Source organism: Bactrocera latifrons, unplaced genomic scaffold (assembly GCF_001853355.1).
Source record: "Bactrocera latifrons isolate USDA-ARS-PBARC rearing strain unplaced genomic scaffold, ASM185335v1 scaffold_110, whole genome shotgun sequence".
Lineage (NCBI taxonomy): Eukaryota > Metazoa > Arthropoda > Insecta > Diptera > Tephritidae > Bactrocera > Bactrocera latifrons.
Genome location: NW_017534520.1, coordinates 106,466 through 122,559, shown reverse-complemented (window position 1 = coordinate 122,559; position 16,094 = coordinate 106,466). Strand labels below are relative to the sequence as shown.

The 16,094-nt window shown below is 35.1% G+C and overlaps 6 protein-coding genes across 10 annotated transcripts; 1 reads left to right on the top strand and 5 right to left on the bottom strand.

Annotated features, from left to right (window-relative positions):
- Window positions 1–3,606: 3,606 nt before the first annotated feature.
- Window positions 3,607–5,340, bottom strand: LOC108973439 (nuclear inhibitor of protein phosphatase 1). Its single transcript, XM_018940706.1, has 6 exons — window positions 5,176–5,340; window positions 4,894–5,108; window positions 4,610–4,827; window positions 4,464–4,538; window positions 3,879–4,404; window positions 3,607–3,815 (listed from the first exon to the last, which is right to left on the bottom strand). The coding sequence occupies exons 1-6, from the start codon at window positions 5,202–5,204 to the stop codon at window positions 3,691–3,693; spliced, it is 1,188 nt and encodes a 395-aa protein (XP_018796251.1). The 5' UTR covers window positions 5,205–5,340; the 3' UTR covers window positions 3,607–3,690.
- A 364-nt stretch (window positions 5,341–5,704) lies between these two features.
- Window positions 5,705–9,390, bottom strand: LOC108973600 (peroxisome assembly factor 2). Of its 3 annotated transcripts, XM_018940983.1 has the most exons (6): window positions 9,287–9,306; window positions 9,152–9,223; window positions 8,794–9,008; window positions 7,312–8,601; window positions 5,987–7,244; window positions 5,705–5,930 (listed from the first exon to the last, which is right to left on the bottom strand). In XM_018940983.1, the coding sequence occupies exons 3-6, from the start codon at window positions 8,803–8,805 to the stop codon at window positions 5,785–5,787; spliced, it is 2,706 nt and encodes a 901-aa protein (XP_018796528.1). In that variant the 5' UTR covers window positions 8,806–9,008; window positions 9,152–9,223; window positions 9,287–9,306; the 3' UTR covers window positions 5,705–5,784. The 3 variants fall into 3 exon arrangements, with proteins under 3 accessions (XP_018796528.1, XP_018796520.1, XP_018796533.1); XM_018940975.1 differs by lacking the exon at window positions 8,794–9,008 and having other exon boundaries at window positions 9,287–9,390; XM_018940988.1 differs by lacking the exon at window positions 9,287–9,306 and having other exon boundaries at window positions 9,082–9,168.
- A 670-nt stretch (window positions 9,391–10,060) lies between these two features.
- Window positions 10,061–11,437, top strand: LOC108973619 (stimulator of interferon genes protein). Of its 2 annotated transcripts, none has more exons than XM_018941004.1 (4): window positions 10,061–10,183; window positions 10,278–10,792; window positions 10,859–11,141; window positions 11,210–11,437. In XM_018941004.1, the coding sequence occupies exons 1-4, from the start codon at window positions 10,159–10,161 to the stop codon at window positions 11,314–11,316; spliced, it is 930 nt and encodes a 309-aa protein (XP_018796549.1). In that variant the 5' UTR covers window positions 10,061–10,158; the 3' UTR covers window positions 11,317–11,437. The 2 variants fall into 2 exon arrangements, with proteins under 2 accessions (XP_018796549.1, XP_018796541.1); XM_018940996.1 differs by having other exon boundaries at window positions 10,239–10,792.
- Window positions 11,354–12,653, bottom strand: LOC108973631 (origin recognition complex subunit 6). The gene is made up of 3 exons (XM_018941017.1): window positions 12,427–12,653; window positions 12,221–12,350; window positions 11,354–12,170 (listed from the first exon to the last, which is right to left on the bottom strand). The coding sequence occupies exons 1-3, from the start codon at window positions 12,489–12,491 to the stop codon at window positions 11,565–11,567; spliced, it is 801 nt and encodes a 266-aa protein (XP_018796562.1). The 5' UTR covers window positions 12,492–12,653; the 3' UTR covers window positions 11,354–11,564.
- A 302-nt stretch (window positions 12,654–12,955) lies between these two features.
- On the bottom strand, window positions 12,956–14,697 carry LOC108973425 (probable asparagine--tRNA ligase, mitochondrial). 2 transcript variants are annotated; one of them, XM_018940686.1, is made up of 4 exons: window positions 14,559–14,697; window positions 14,290–14,500; window positions 14,005–14,228; window positions 12,956–13,927 (listed from the first exon to the last, which is right to left on the bottom strand). In XM_018940686.1, exons 1-4 carry the CDS (start codon window positions 14,646–14,648, stop codon window positions 13,067–13,069), a joined length of 1,386 nt encoding a protein of 461 aa, XP_018796231.1. In that variant the 5' UTR covers window positions 14,649–14,697; the 3' UTR covers window positions 12,956–13,066. The 2 variants fall into 2 exon arrangements, with proteins under 2 accessions (XP_018796231.1, XP_018796240.1); XM_018940695.1 differs by having other exon boundaries at window positions 14,293–14,500.
- Window positions 14,698–14,809: 112 nt separating this feature from the next.
- LOC108973414 (proteasome subunit alpha type-3) lies at window positions 14,810–15,951 on the bottom strand. The gene is made up of 3 exons (XM_018940675.1): window positions 15,813–15,951; window positions 15,176–15,744; window positions 14,810–15,107 (listed from the first exon to the last, which is right to left on the bottom strand). Exons 1-3 carry the CDS (start codon window positions 15,831–15,833, stop codon window positions 14,936–14,938), a joined length of 762 nt encoding a protein of 253 aa, XP_018796220.1. The 5' UTR covers window positions 15,834–15,951; the 3' UTR covers window positions 14,810–14,935.
- Between the last annotated feature and the right edge of the window lie 143 nt (window positions 15,952–16,094).

Genomic DNA, 16,094 nt, shown 5'->3' with positions numbered 1-16,094 from the left:
TTACAGCTTGCACGGACGGACGGACAGACAGACATCCGGATTTCATCCTTGGATCACCTTGGTATACATAACCCTATATCTGACTCTTAAGGGATCGAAATACATGCATTTTTCGCGAATTTTTCTAGGTACCGAAGAAATTATATGAAATATCAAGGTTTTTCGCTTATCGAGGTTACGACTTATCGAAGTTTCACTATATACGGTTTTTGCTTCTCCTGTAAACCTACGAAAAGTAATATTACGTTATTTTGCATTTAAGGTGACGATATGTACATATATTATTTATTTAGCAAATTAACGGCAATCGGCAATACACAACAGTTACTTTCATAAGTAAAAGAAAAAATAGAAAAAATATAATAATAAGGGCAATTGTATCACAGTGATCAAATTAATGGTATGGAAGGAGTTTGTCCTTTATGTTATTGATGAATGAACTGAAATCGATGTTCTGATGAAGTGAATTTACATGGTTAGCAATCCTGTTGTGAGGTCCATGGAAGACGTAGTTTTCTGTGTCTTTGTTGTTTTAAGTTTCCGTGATTGTCTCAGCGAGAATGCCGTAGGAGCAAGCTGAAAACTACCAAGAATCTCTGGGGCATCACTTAGGTTGTTAGCAACCTTAAAGTAAAAGACTAGGTCAGCGACTTGACGACGTGTAGCTAGGCTGTTGATTTTATAGCGTGAACGAATATCATCAGTGGTGAGTACCTGCGACCTCAAGGTTGTATGAGAGGATGGAGACTTACAGAATTTATTTTGGACCTTCTCCAATCTGTTGATTAAGACATCAGTGTGAGGAGACCAGACTACAGTGCCGTACTCAGGTATTTGAAGAACCAGTTGGCGATATAGACATATCAATGTGTAGGGATTGCGAAACTCTTTGCCTGTTCTCCTGATTAATCGAAGAACCTTGAAAGCTTGGAGCGTGATCTTGTCTATATGCTTCGAGTAAGTGAGTTTGTTGTCTATGATGATTCCCAGGTCTTTGATGTCGGGAACTTCTTACATTTATTTGCGTTAAGATCAAGTTTGTTATTAGTACACCAGGCCGTGAGTTTGTCAATGTCATCTTGAAGCAGGTCGACATCTAGCTCATTTTTGATGGTTCTGTAGATCTTAAGGTCATCTGCGTAGAGCAGGTATCCTGACAGGAGATTTTTGCCAATATCATTGACAAAGATGTTGAAAAGCAGAGGTCCTAAACTTGCAGGGATCTGTTTACCTGGTAGGAATATAACCAATCCAAGGCATTGTCGTCGACTCCGTAGACTTGAAGCTTAGAAACAAGAATTCTGTGATTTACACGATCAAAGGCTTTGCTAAAGTCAGTATATATGGAGTGAACCTTGAGACCATCATTCAAAGTGTTGAGTAGGAAATTAGTGTAAGAGAAAAGATTGGACGTGGTTGATCTGCCACCTGTAAATCCATGCCGTCTTGTCGTGATGATATTTTTAAAGTCAGCACTAAGTTGAGTGAGGACCAGCTTTTCAAATAGTTTTGCCAACGCTGATTGAATGCATATAGACCTGTAGTTGGAAACATCAGTGCACTGGCCACTTTTGAAGATTGGATTGACATACGACAGCTTCCATGCGCTAGGAAAGGGGCCAAGCTGCAAAGATCTATTGAATATGTGAGTGATAGGCTCATAAAGCACAGTAGAGCAGTTTCTAAGAAAAACATTTGGTATACCGTCAGGTCCAACACCTTTGTTAGGGTTCAGCTTGAGTAATTGTTCGAGAACATCTTCACATTTGATTTCCAAATTATCGAGGTTGGTTTTTGGGCCATTAATCACTGTATTTTTGTAAATTTGATCATTATAGTTATCATCAGAGAATGTTTTTTTGAAGTATGAAGCAAACAGGTTACTGATTGATTCACCAGTGGTAGCAGATTGATCGAGCCATGACATCTCGGATGGAATGTTCACACTATTGTACTTCTTATCCTTGATGAACTTCCAGAACGCACTTGTGTCCGACTGAACCATGTTCTTTATTTTGTCAACATATTTTCTGTAGCATTCAATACTTAAAGTTTTGCAATCACTCTTTCACATGCTGAAGCGAGCGTAATCTCGTTGATTATTAGAGTTCTTGTATTGTGAGTGAGCCGCATTTTTGAGCTTAATTCTGTTGATAAGCTTTGGTTCTCTTTTCAGCTTATCGACAGAATTAAGGGTAATTACTGAAATAATTCTTATGTACAGGCACATATAGTGTAATGCCTTCCTCTAGCTTGTTATAAAACCAAGTAATTTCATTGTCGATAGTGTCTGTTTCATACATTCCTACCCAGTTAACCTAGTGATAAAAAACGTTGAGATTATGATAATCGGCTTTCATGAAGGAGTATGTAGTTGATCTCGGTGATGTAAGATTAGGTCGAAAATTAAGACTGATAGAAAGAGTCGGATGATATTTGTCCTCTTCAACAAATGGTAGGGTTTTATCAACACTAATTTCAATATTACTGTAACAGAGATCAAGAAAAGTGTTATCACAGTTGCTTGTGTTGTTTACTTGAGTGCAATCAAGTAATGCTAAACCATCTTGGAGAATCCTCTCACAGTCCGCTCGGGGGACACTACTAAGCAAATTGAAGTCACCTACAAGTAATAGTTTAGCATTTTTAAATATATCATTTATAAAAGAGAGCACAGTGAGTAGATAAGTATAGGAATCAAAGTTTGAGAGAGGTGGCATGTAGACACAGCCAACAATGATATCATGGGAAGTGCCTTTTACGTTGACGAAGACGAGCTCAAGATTATATCGATCAATTTGAATTAGTTCAGCTTGAAGGTTGTGTTTGACTGCGATAAATACTCCACCACCTCGTTCTAGACCGGAAAAAACTGGATCGCTGTCGATTAGTTCACCGTCGTGAATCGATGGGTGTAACCATGATTCAGTAATACAAATGAGGTCGATATTACTGACGGCAGACGCCGTGAAAAATGTATTTAGTTTTGTTCGGAGTTGCCCCCCCCTGTTTTGATAGTACACTTGAAGAGCTTCGGGTTTCTTCCTTTTCACTGAGCGGGCGAAAATTTTTGTTAACTATCTGCGGTATGCCATGGATATACTTGATAGTTTTACTTGTGTCATCATTCTTCTTGAGAGTGTTTAATTCAGAGCGTAAATCATTAAAGTGAGTCTGTTGTGCATGGGTTAGGTCTGGTTTGAATCTAACCTGAGAGCTCTCACTCTGCTTTAGTTTAAAGATTTCTCTGGCATCAGCAACTGACTGGGTCTCTATAAGCAGAGGACGTGTACGGTTAGGTGTCTGACGTCCAAGTCTTCGGATTTTGAATCCAGTTAACTTAGCAGATATTTCATCCGATAATACAGCTGAGAGTGATACTTTGTCATCTTCCAGTCGGTCGATGACAGTAGGTTTGGTTGACTCTGAAATTCCAAGAGCGATGACGTTTGACTCACGCTTCCTACGATCAAGAGAAGATGGTGATGATGATGAGATTTTGTAGGAGCATTAATTCTTTGCAATAGTTGTTATACGGTCACTCAGACTCGTGCATTTATTATTATTCGAGAATACTTTACGGAAATGAAATTTTGACATAAATAATTCCTATTTTTCAACTTAAATCTTTATTTTGACTAAAAATGGTGATTTCCATTTCTTGCGTAGATACATATAATAAATAAATATTTAAAGTTGACCCAGCATTGGTTTTCGACCAGGCCATGCCTCCTTGGCATATTTTTTCTTTTGTGGTCCATGCACACCATCTTCGGATGGACCTGCGCCACCTACGGCATGTGGATCGAAACGCACTGAAAAAATAAATTTAGGCAAACATGAATTTGAGTTCAATAATATATAGTACTGATGCTCACTGTTTGTATTAACTTGTCCCAGCTTTTGTGAGGCTGTGTGTCCGGCTAATGGTTTAGTATGTGATAGTTCAATGACTGGAGTTACATCAGGCGCAGGGTTAGGCAACAACAGACCCAATTTAGTGCCCATAGCAATGGGTGTAATATCAAAATCTGAGTTGCTGTTGTTAAATTTTAAGCTTGGATTTGGGTTCGAGTCATGTATAGATGCTGGAAGACCTTGATAGAGAGAATTAGGGGATAATGGTACTGCATCCACTTGTTGCTTGAGGTCAGCTAAACTTTGTTGGAACATTTGATGACTAGTCGAATTGTTAGAAGACAAGCTTCCATTGTTTGGCGATGTTTGGATTCCCATTTGATTACCAGAATCAAAACGACCCCGTTTCGCAGGCACAACAGTTGTTTGAATTAAATTACGGAAACGTCCGACAGTTGGATCAACATCTTCCGGATTTATTATTATTTCTTCATCGTTAAATGTTACATTTCGTCGCTTACGTCCACTTTGTTTTACAGCGTTTTGCTATAAAATATATTATTATTAAAAAAGACATTTCTGAAATGTTTTTGGGCATAACTTACTTTTCTCAGATTGTCATCTGCGATTCCTAACATAGAAATACGTCGGTTATGGGCAGTATTATATTCGGTAAGATTCTATTTATAGTTGATAGAGGAAAAATCTTGAATGAACTATTTCACACATAACGTTTTACATATATGCTTACATCCAATTCGGTTTGACTTTCAGGCAAACCGAGCAAAGCTCCATCACTTGTCTCATTTATTGGCAAATCTTCCATAATGCTATTGCGTTGACCAGCCGATGGCCGTTCTCTTAAAATATAGCGTCGGGTAGAAGCTCCAAAGTGAAACGTGCTATTAATCTGGAGCTGTGTGGGTTTGTGAGGTTCCAAACGTAATGTTCCAATAAATGTGCCATGGGCTATTGAAAATTCAAAAGATTTGTCAAATAACATAAAGCAACGAATATTCTGATATGTGTATATACTTGAACCCAAATCTACTAAATAAGCAATGTTCAAGTGCTTATGATACACAAACGCGGCATGCACGCGAGAACAGGAGGCGTGATCAATGCAAAAATCGTTCATTTGACTATTGCGACCGAAGAGGTAGCATCGCTTCTCATCCACCATTAGTTTTTGCACAAGCTTGTCTTCTTTCAGGACATCCAAATGCAATCCGGTGGGTGGTTTACCAGCCCTATGAAGTGTACAAAACGGCACTTCGCTTTTACAATATCAAAAAAATGTGATTAACAAATTCTTACCAACTTGGTATATCGTAACTATTGGCCATAATGTTTTCTTAACTTTTAAAGTTAAGCAAAGTGTAATAGTATTTATTTATATTTAAAAATAATGATTTTTTTAAGATGAAACTGTTGGAAATTGTTTATTATTTTCCTGCTATGGTCTCTAAACCCATCCGTTACTAGAGATGCCAACTTTGCATATACATATGAAAAAATATTCTTTGCTGTTAAGAAAAGGGTGGCACAAAATTTATATATTTACAAACATAAAAATATATACAAGTTTATTTTAACGAAATGGTATATCGGCGAAAACGGTTTTAACAGTACATATTTATTAATAAAGTGAATAACTTAAAATATTTTCAAAAATGTATATGAACAATTGTTTTATATAACAAAATAACGTTGAAACATTTGAATTGCTTTAGTAGTAAAATTATATGGAAATGTTGGTTTGAAAAATTTGGATAGACATCTCAAAATTGCAATTAGTTCATATGCGACCTAGTCTTCAAAATCTCTTTCATGGAGAATCACAAAATTTTCATTGCATAAAAGAACGTAACAAAATGAACAATATTTATTAAATAAAAACAACTAACAAATTGTCATATATAATATTTATACACCGTATGATGACTTTAATTGATTAAAATAATCTAAATCGGTTTTACTAATTGATGGTACAAATTTGCTGTAAGACTTCGTGAAATCGTCCATCTCCACAAGTACCTTATCAGCTGCAAGAATTTCAGTACTTATATTTTCTGTAAGTAATAATATTATATATATTAATATTTATTTAAGTAACGTGTTTGAATACCTTTGAGATGATTATCAACAGTACGTCTAACTGCTGATAGCCAAGCATTCGAGCAAATTGAATATAAATCTGCACCAGACATCTCACCTTTGAGATATTCAGCAATATCATTCAAATTCAGGTTTTTAACCAAGTTAAAACGCTGTGTCTGTGCACGCAAAACAGCAGCTTTATCGTCAGTTGTAGTACATGGACCCACATAGAATAGCTTATCAAAACGACCTGGACGCAGTAACGCCGAGTCAATAAGGTCCGGACGATTTGTGGCAGCTAATATGAATACAGGCTTTGTAACATCACCCAGAGCATCCATTTCGGCAAGTAATTGAGACACAACTCGATCCATAACACCACCAGAATCACCAGCAACTCCACGATTTGGTGCTAAAGAATCAAGTTCATCCAAAAACAGTACACAAGGAGTTGCGGAACGAGCGCGTTCAAACACCTCACGTACATTTTGCTCACTTTGTCCGACATACATATTTAGTAGCTCCGGTCCCTGCACTGATAGAAAACTTATATTACATTCGGTCGCAACTGCTTTGGCAACCAATGTCTTGCCTGTTCCTGGTGGACCGTACAGTAATATGCCTGAACGTCTTAAATTCTTACCCATTAAATGCATATGTTTCAATGGTAAGCCGATACTGCTTTGAATCTCATCTTTCAGTTTGGATAGGCCACCTATGTCAGACCAAAGTACTTTGGGTACCTTAGGTGCACCAAGACTATTAGCAAAAGAGTTTTGCATTTCACTAAGATGTTTGGAGAAGTGCATCAATTTAAGACACGATTTTGATTTAGAGTCTCGACATTTGCGCAAAGCGCGAACCGCATTTTCATACAACATTTCCAAATCGCCTAATAAAAAACCTTGTGATTTGTCGGCAACTTCTCGCAAAATTGATTTTACATTCAACCATTTCTCTGAAATTTGTCTCATATAACGATCTCGCTGCTCTAAACTGAATAGTGGTACAGAAGAAATCTCTCTCTTATTGAAAATCGTTACGTTGAATAATTCACGAGTGTGTAACCAACATAAAATGTTATAGCGTTCGTCCTTAGTTGGTGTCTCTAAGTATATAACTTCTAAGAAAAGCCGTTGAATCATAGGTTTGAGAAACTTTTCATTAGTCAAAGCGACAATAACAATTGGGTGCTTGCGATCGTGGGCAAATAGTTCGTGAATTTGCACTTGAAATGCGGATAGTAAGCGTAAATCTTCATTTCCTTCATTATCGATACCAAATATCTGAAATGTGTGTACAAAATTATTAAATCTAGTTTTATATGAATTTCTAATTGCAGAAATAAATTACCTCAAAGTTGTGAAAGCATATAAGAAGCGGTTCACTAATGCTACCCTTTGCGAAAACAGTTTTTAATTTCATTTCTGTATGAGATGGAACTTGTGACACTATTTCAGCACAGTCAACGCCAAACAAGTGAAGGCCTAACTCTTGAGCAACCGCATTTGTTAATTTCGTTTTGCCAGCGCCCCTTTCGCCTTGCAAGAGAAATAAAGGATATATATGCTTGGAGGACAAACATGCAGTCTTCTTAGGCAAAAAAGCGTCAATTGAGTTACGTAATAACTGATATGAACGTCTCAGACCAGTGGGATAATTATGCGTAATTGCTATATTGTCTATTAGCTGTCGGGGTATAAAATGATGAGTATGTGGCACTTGTACCAGATTGGTGAAGTTCTTAGCAACAATTGCTTGCATCTCAAAATCATTGCCTTTTACCTCCAGATGTGCACATCGGAAATAAACACTCTTCAAGTAAGCAAAAATTAAATAATAATGTGCGTACGCTGCAGTGCCCACCAGATGAGCGTCAACCTCAATTCGATATGTGTGCCCACGATGTAGTAGTCGAGGCGTGTTGAAGTAATTATTAAGTATTAATTCGGAAACTTCAGCAGGTAAATCGTATGGACTATTTAACAAATATCCATGCGCTTTGCTAGCAATGCTTGGAATTGTTTGTTCATCATTTAGGTGCTCTAAATGTACCCAGAAGCGTGTTCGTTGGCTGCAATCATTGGTTACACGAAACCGATCCATTAAATTAGAATAGAAATTCTCTTTAACAAATATACAATTCGATTGACAGTTAACAGTTGGCAGTATCTGTGCGACGATTGTATGTGGCGCACTGCTAAGCATTTGTTTAATAACATCGTCAGACGTATGATTTACATTTTTCGTATTGGTAATTTTGGATGTGCTATGTAGGGCGTTCTCAGCATTTATAATCAAATTGACAAAATTTGCATCTGCTGATTCTACATATTCATCATATACATCTTTTGGTATAAAGGCGATATGCTCCGTTTTTATAAGTTCGTTGGCAATTAAAAGTTCGTATAATGAATTTGGTATGGGTACCATACGAAATTTACCCTTATAAAATTTCATATAGCGTTTATAAATTGCAAAGATCAGATGTCCTGGGAATATGTACCAGGGATATTTCGGATATAAAATTTGTACAGCAACATTATAGGCCTCAATAAGTTCCAACACTTGTCCAGTATACGTGTATTTTGTAGGGGAACCATCATCGATGGACCGTTTAGAATTGGTGGTTGCAAGCTTTTTCTAAGGATTTGCAAAAATCATAATTTTTAAATTTAGTTAGTATAAATAGGTTGACGTCTAACTATTATTATAATAGAAAGGATATGCAGCGAGTGTGAGGCGTATATGTACATATAATTTTGTATGATGTATATTATAAGATATCACAATATTTTAGAAGCAAGGTAATATAATTATACAAATTTCACATACCTCCACGACCATGGTTGTTAGCAGAGTCTATATTATATATTCAGATGTACAGAACAGTAATAAAACAAATATATTTGTTAATCGAAAAAAGATTTAGGTGATAACATCTATGTACATAGGGATTGATTGACATGTAGAAATCTGATGCAGGGTTAAAAATAATACAAATTTTTGAATTCTCCACCTCTTTAGCCAAAGAATTACCGTTTGCGCAACTGAAAATTAAAGGACAATTTCCAACTTGGGTACACATTTGTACATAAATTATAGCAAAAATATAATATTTACGAATATTTTGTAGCGTAAACCATAAGACCAAAAGGTCGTTTCCACAATAACTTGTTTATTTGAACTTTACCTTCTTGACAATAACACGTCTCTTCATTTCCTTAGATTTAATTCTTCTTCGTAATTATACTTCCTCTTACTTCTAAATGATAATAAATGTTTTTAATACAGAAAATATAAATGAATTTTTAAATATATAACTTACTTCTACTAATGGTTTTAACCATGGTACAAGGGTTTTAACTATTCAGTGATCCATTACCAAATAATTTGGTTGTTATTCACAATAGTTTATAAACAGCTGATTTTACATCCTCATCAAAAAACGTCAATCAAGTTTTTATAAAAAATCCCATATATCAAATGGAGCTACAACCTGTCTCTTCTGTCACAAACGCAACAACCGTTTAAACCAGAAATAAAGTTTAAACTTTTCTATATCTGCTTTTCATCAATGGAAATCCTGCAGAGAAAGGCAAAAATACATGTATGTATGTATATTCAAAGTTCTTAGCTCCCTGGCTTACTAAAGAGTTTTTGACGTTTCAACACGATTCCCTATTTTCCTTCTAATAATACATTTTTCCTTTCTATCTATTTGTATCTCTGATATTATTGCTGTAAGAAGTCAAAAATATTGATTCCTATTTATGTGCTGAGTATTTGTAATATATTGAAGAATCTTTTATATTTTCCTGGAAGCATGCGATAATATCAAAAACTATACATAAATATATCTACATATGTATTCTGACATAGGTAAAATAGTTTTGTTCACCAATGGCTGTTTGTAAAGCTAATGAGAATACTTAGACATAGCTAGTAAATTCAATCATTGGGGAAATACGGTAGATTTGCATTTCTTCGTCTTTTGTATATATTTGTAGATATATTTTTTTTTATATAAAAATGTATTTAGATGCAGCCGAACTTAGGCCTCCCTTACTTTTTTTAGTAGTTGTATTAGCTGCGAATTATGAGAGTTTATGAAGAAGAAATTTGCGTTCTCCAAGAAAATGATGGGTCTTTAGAAAAAAGAAAATGTAAATTACAGCCTAGGAGGTTAAAAAAACAAAAATGAGTGTCTTTAGTGAATATATAGGTACGTATTTTAGGTATTTAAATAATATACTAGTTAAATGATATTATTTTTTTAGATAACGTTGTATATTTTTTGGTAACATTCTTTGTCGCAGATTTGTTTCTTCGCTTTTATAAAGCTTTATTGGAAAACTTTAAATATAAAAATCACTACTTACCCGAAAAACGTTTTTGGACAATATTTTGTCGAGCATATTGTTACAATCCCACCACATTAGTTGTTTTCTTTTGCGTTATTGTAGTAGCTTTAGTGCGCATTAAATTTACGGAACGATTGCATTTAATACCGCCACCGATTTTTTTCGCCTATATGCCACTTTGGTGGTTAATATCTTCGGCTCAAATGGGGCATAGCATACTAGACAGTGCAATGTTTATACGTGGTAATCACGGTTTGGATTCTGCGTCAAGTATGGCAGCTAACTTTTTTCATGGATATTTGAAATTAACTATACCAGCGCATACGAATAATACCGGTATACGCGATCGCATAAATTTCTATGAACAAAGCCATGGTGTACAATTTGCAATCCATCGATTGGTTATACTAGTACCAAGCAAATTGTTTATTAAATCTAAATTTGAAAGTCTTTATTTAGAAAAAGCGGAGGTAAGTAAATAATATAAATTCTTGTTATTTATGTATTTATATAAAATAACTCATATTCTCTAATAGCCACTATCTGAGGTGCGTCTGAATCGTGCTGGAGTATATCGTCCGTATCAAAATGATGTATACCGTTTTCGGATGCCTATTAATAATCGGTTTTATTATATATCATTGGAAGGAGCAACTCCAATTTTAACATTTTTCGAAACATTAAATTTTCCCGCCACAAAAACAAAACAACTAGAGGAAATGCAGCGGGAAATTCTATTGAAATTTTATAAATACTTGAGGCAGTTGATATATAACTGTCCAGATACAGAGGAGGAGATTGAGTTAATTTTCTATAATGGTGAGTATAAAAAAAACTTCAAAGGTTCAAAAGAAAGAAAACGCAACAGGTTTCATTATTTAATACAGATTTTAAACCGAATGGTGAGAAACAGGACATAGGAGAGATGCTTTTTAACCATTTTGAAAAGGTGATACTCTCTAAACAGTTGGCGAATACGACTAAAATTTATTGATAATAGATAAGTAGATAGTTAAATTATACAACACTAATAGTTTTTTACTTATATTTATTTAATAATTGGAAAACTATATTTAAAACGTACAAATATATTCAAGCAGTTAGTAATTAGTAAATATATACTCAAAATTTTCTTAAAAAAATATACATTTATTTTAATTTTTCACTAAATACCCTTTATGTAATAGATCTTAAATATACCTCCTACTATGAAACCAGGTCAACATACGCTTTATTTATTTTTTACATTCCTAAAATTAGGTTTTCTTTATCAATTTCAAGTTTATCTTCTTGTTCATTTAGTTGATGCCTTAACTGCTCCTCTGCCTTCTCCAAAATTCGCTTTTTCCATTGTTCGTAATCCTCTACAGAAGATGCTAAACGTTTTTTATTTTCTACACAACTTTGCGATTTTAAAATCTCAGTTCCTTCATTAGATTCTCCAACACGAAGCCTTTGTCTTTTATCAGATGTTTCTTTATAATATTTCGTTAAAAATTTATTCCATCGCAGTTCAAGATGTTGCCATTGAGTTGGTCGCAAATTGCTAAAACTCATTATTTTCGCTTTTGACGATTTTTGTTTTAATATTTTGGCAGCCTGGAAAACGGCCATTGCTGCATATTGAGGATGGATTAGATCATTTTCATCATTGGCGCTTTCTTTTGCTATAATAGTCTTGTACAATTCTAATAGTTCTACAGCCTTTTGTGAAACCTCAGTCATATTTAATTGCACACATATGTCATTCACACCGACGATTTTATTTACATCTAGGATTTTTTCAATCATACGTTTGTGTTTGTTGTAATGTGATTTGCGCAAAGTGGATAACTTAACATTTTGTTCCTAAAACAGCGGTCTTTAAAAATTATACATTCTTACTATAAATTTATTACCACATCACAAGCTATGCCCAATACTGTGGTCGCAATATCCGCGCAGAGCACTGTCTTTGCATATTCATTTAGCTGTAGTGGCGCATTAGCGGAACGTAACTCAAGAATACGCAACAATTCTAACGTCTTGCTAAAAATCCAAAAGTACGGGCATACATACGCATTAAATATTATATACTTTATTTTAAAAATTCTGTGATGCTGACCTTTGCATACTGGGCTCGTCCCGTAACCCCATCTTAGTTAGCATTTGCTCAATTAAAGTGGCCATGACTTTGATTTTATTTGGCACGTTTAATTGCTTTTTTTATAAAGTGCTGTGGTAAGCAAATATGAACGCAAAAATAAAGTTATGACACCGAATTATTTATTGCAACCGCTGCACTTTAATTAAGTTTGAAGCGTTTACGCGCGAACATGTGAAAATAAATATGTGAAAGTTTGACGTTTAAAATATTAACCCTCATACTACAAAAATGCTTACAATAGAGGTTTTCACAATGTTGACATATATTGACATTTGGCTATTGTAATGTTGCTACTTATTATAAAACAATACATACTTTCCGTCCAAAAAACTTATTGTTTGGGATTCATATATTAGGCTCTATATCCCTGCTTCCGATTTGAAAATGCAGTGCGAAGATTAATCTTTGGCAAATCAAAACAACTGAATATCGAGATTCGTATATGTAATAGGTGACCAAATATATTAAAATTAATGAAAATGTACTGTTTGTTGCTTTTAAAGAATATTAATTATTATTATTACTTTCATTGTCAACTTTTCGTCTCCATGTATTGAATGTGCATAGTATTAAAAACAACATAATAGCAAATATATATTCACATTTGGCAACTATGTGGGTATCGTGGAAATGGTATAACATCACGTATGTTCTTTACTCCCGTAAGTAATTGAAGGTAGCGCTCAAAGCCTAAACCGAAACCACCTGTAGGAACGCCGCCAAACTTTCTCAATTCCAAATACCATTCCAAGTCTTGTGGTAAACGTGGATGTGACCTCAAACGCATCTCGTCATTTTCACGTAAACTCCCTCCACACAATTCTCCAACTTCAGGCATTAACAAATCTAGAGCATGAACTCGGTTAGGTTTTGTTTGAACCACTTTCATATAGAATGGCTTTTGATCAGAAGGCCAATCAACAACAAACACTGGAGTTCCGCAATGGTTGGTGAGGAATAATTCTTGTTCCTTAGAAAATCCTTCATTTGGCTTAAGTGCTGTTTGAAATTTATCTTTATTTGCTATTAAAATGTCCAAAGCTTCATCATAGCTAAGAGTGACCCACGCTGCTTTCAGCCAAGGTAGCTCAAAAGCAGTTCCTAACGCTTTTTCTTGACAAAATTTTAAATCATCTGTTGCTGATTCTATAATCCGTAATGTAACGTTTTTTATCATTTTTTCAATGAATGAGGTCAAGGAGTAAATGTCCTCCATAAATGCTAATTCAGCCTCAAACATATAAAATTCCGATAAATGCAGCGGTGATTTAGAATTTTCAGCACGAAATGCAGGGGTTAATGTGTATGTATTACCCAATCCATGTGACATTGCTTCCAAATGTAATTGCCCTGAAACGGACAAAAACACTTTTTTGTCGAAGTAACTATGCTCAGTGGGAATATTGGGTCGGGCCATTTCCTTGAGGAGAACAACAGAATCTGGTTGCACTCTGAAAATCTGCATTTTTTAAGTATAAAATATTGAATAATCCACAATAAATTTTAATTTTTTTTATTTACAAATTGAATACATACTTCTCCAGCACCTTCACAGTCATTTGTTGTAAGAACGGAAGTGGTAATCTGGACAAAGTCCAATTCGTCCATATAGTCATGTATCGCCTTCAATGCACGATGCCTCAACCTCATTTGCGCCGCTATGTAATCTACACGCGCACGGAGGTGTAAATGTTCACGAACATATTCAGGAGGATGCTGCTGCTTTGGTGTAAAAGGATAATCTGTTATATGGCCGTCAGCTACAAAAGAAACAATTAGTTTTATAGTTCCGTATATGTTGGGAATTTTAATATGGTATACCACCTATTACTTTTACATGTTCGGCGTGTAATTCTAGTTGGCCATTAGGCGCTACTTGTATGCACCCGGATGCACAGATATTACTCCCAACACTTATATTCTTTGATTCCGTTCTTTTCGGTATGACCACTTGAAATCGACGTACAGTGGAACCATCGTTGAGGTCGAAAAATATATTTTTCTTCAGACGCCGTATGTTTTTTATCCATCCCTAATTGTAGTTTTATAAATGAAAATTATGTGAAGGTATTAAATCACTTCTTACGTACTCGCACATCAAGACGGTCTCCAGGTTTAGCAGTATTTGTAATTGCTTTTATGTGTTGAAACCCACTACAGAAACGTTTTATTAGAAACATTTTAAGCTTGATTACTAAGAATTGGTTCACCAGCTGTTTCTGCTGAACCGGCAACTGCTTATGTGCCATTCACAAGATAATTTATAATGAAAGTTTGACTTGCGCTGTATTAATACTTAATAAAATCTTACCAATTTAACAGAATTTCATAAAGCAAACAATTCATTTACTTCTCGTGTGCATGAGATTTTATTTTACTTTTTAAGGTAAAACCATATTGAAATATTTGAAACCAAATCAAAAAGATTAGTTACTATATAGAGATTTAGAATTAAATAAAAAATATCTTATATTTCATTATCACTATCGTCCTCATTCTTCGCCGCTAGACCACTTTGAACTGCCTGATCGTACCATGGCTGGGGATTTAAACGATGTAGCCCTTTTGTTTCTTTGCTGACCAGACTCATTTCGAAATGGAAATCCTTGTTTCGGAGTTCATCATGTACCAAATAAATGCTGACATAATTAAACCAAAAGATATACCTCTGAATACTCGTGTATGGAATTTATATGTAGGTACTTACATCTTGCCCGCATTCTGTACCAAATCGTCCACACTCATATCTGCAAATTTTAGTTTCTCCATTTCTGTTTTAGCTTGTTGTTCGGCCTTGCCACTAGCACATGCAAAATACCCGAATGAAGTACCAGAAGGTTCGATTTTATATAGTTGTGGTCCTTGCTCCTCGTCCCATGAGGCCAATATAACAGACACACCAAATGGGCGCACTGCGCTGTACAACGTATAGGCATGCACGTAAGCTGATACTCGTTCAGTTAATTGTTTCAAAGGTATTGTACGTTCGAATTGTTGACGGAAATTAGCTGCCTCTTGTCGAGCGATGTCCACTATATATCTCCCATCAGCTAAAAGACCAGCAATAGCGATACCAATGTTTTTGTCTACAGTAAATATACGTGTAGCTGCGTCATCCTCATACAAAGCACTGGTAACAATTTTTTCTACGGCCAAAACAATACCATCTTTTCCACGCATTCCAATTACCGTTCCACTCATTTCTACCGCTTTACCAGCGTACTCAATTTGATAGACCCGACCATCAGGCGAAAATTGTGATGCCGAAAGATCGTACTATAAGATGTACAAAACATATTTGGAATAATTGGATGAGAATTTCAAGGTTTCAAATCAGAACTCACCCCTGTACCGATAGAACTCATTTTTTATAACTTTTAATTCCACTAATTTATAATACAAATGGAAAAAAGTAAAAAGTGAATAGTTTCAGTTTTGTTTGCGAGCGATGAAACGGCTTATTTTACCTTTTGTTAGGTTAGAAGTTTGACAACCAATTTTGACTTTTCATTGGCTAATGCTGCCAGACCAGAGAACTTAAAATATAGAGAAGGTGCAGGTTCGATGTCGAACATTTTATAAGATTGTGATAGGGAATTCACCTCACAACCACAGAATTCACGATG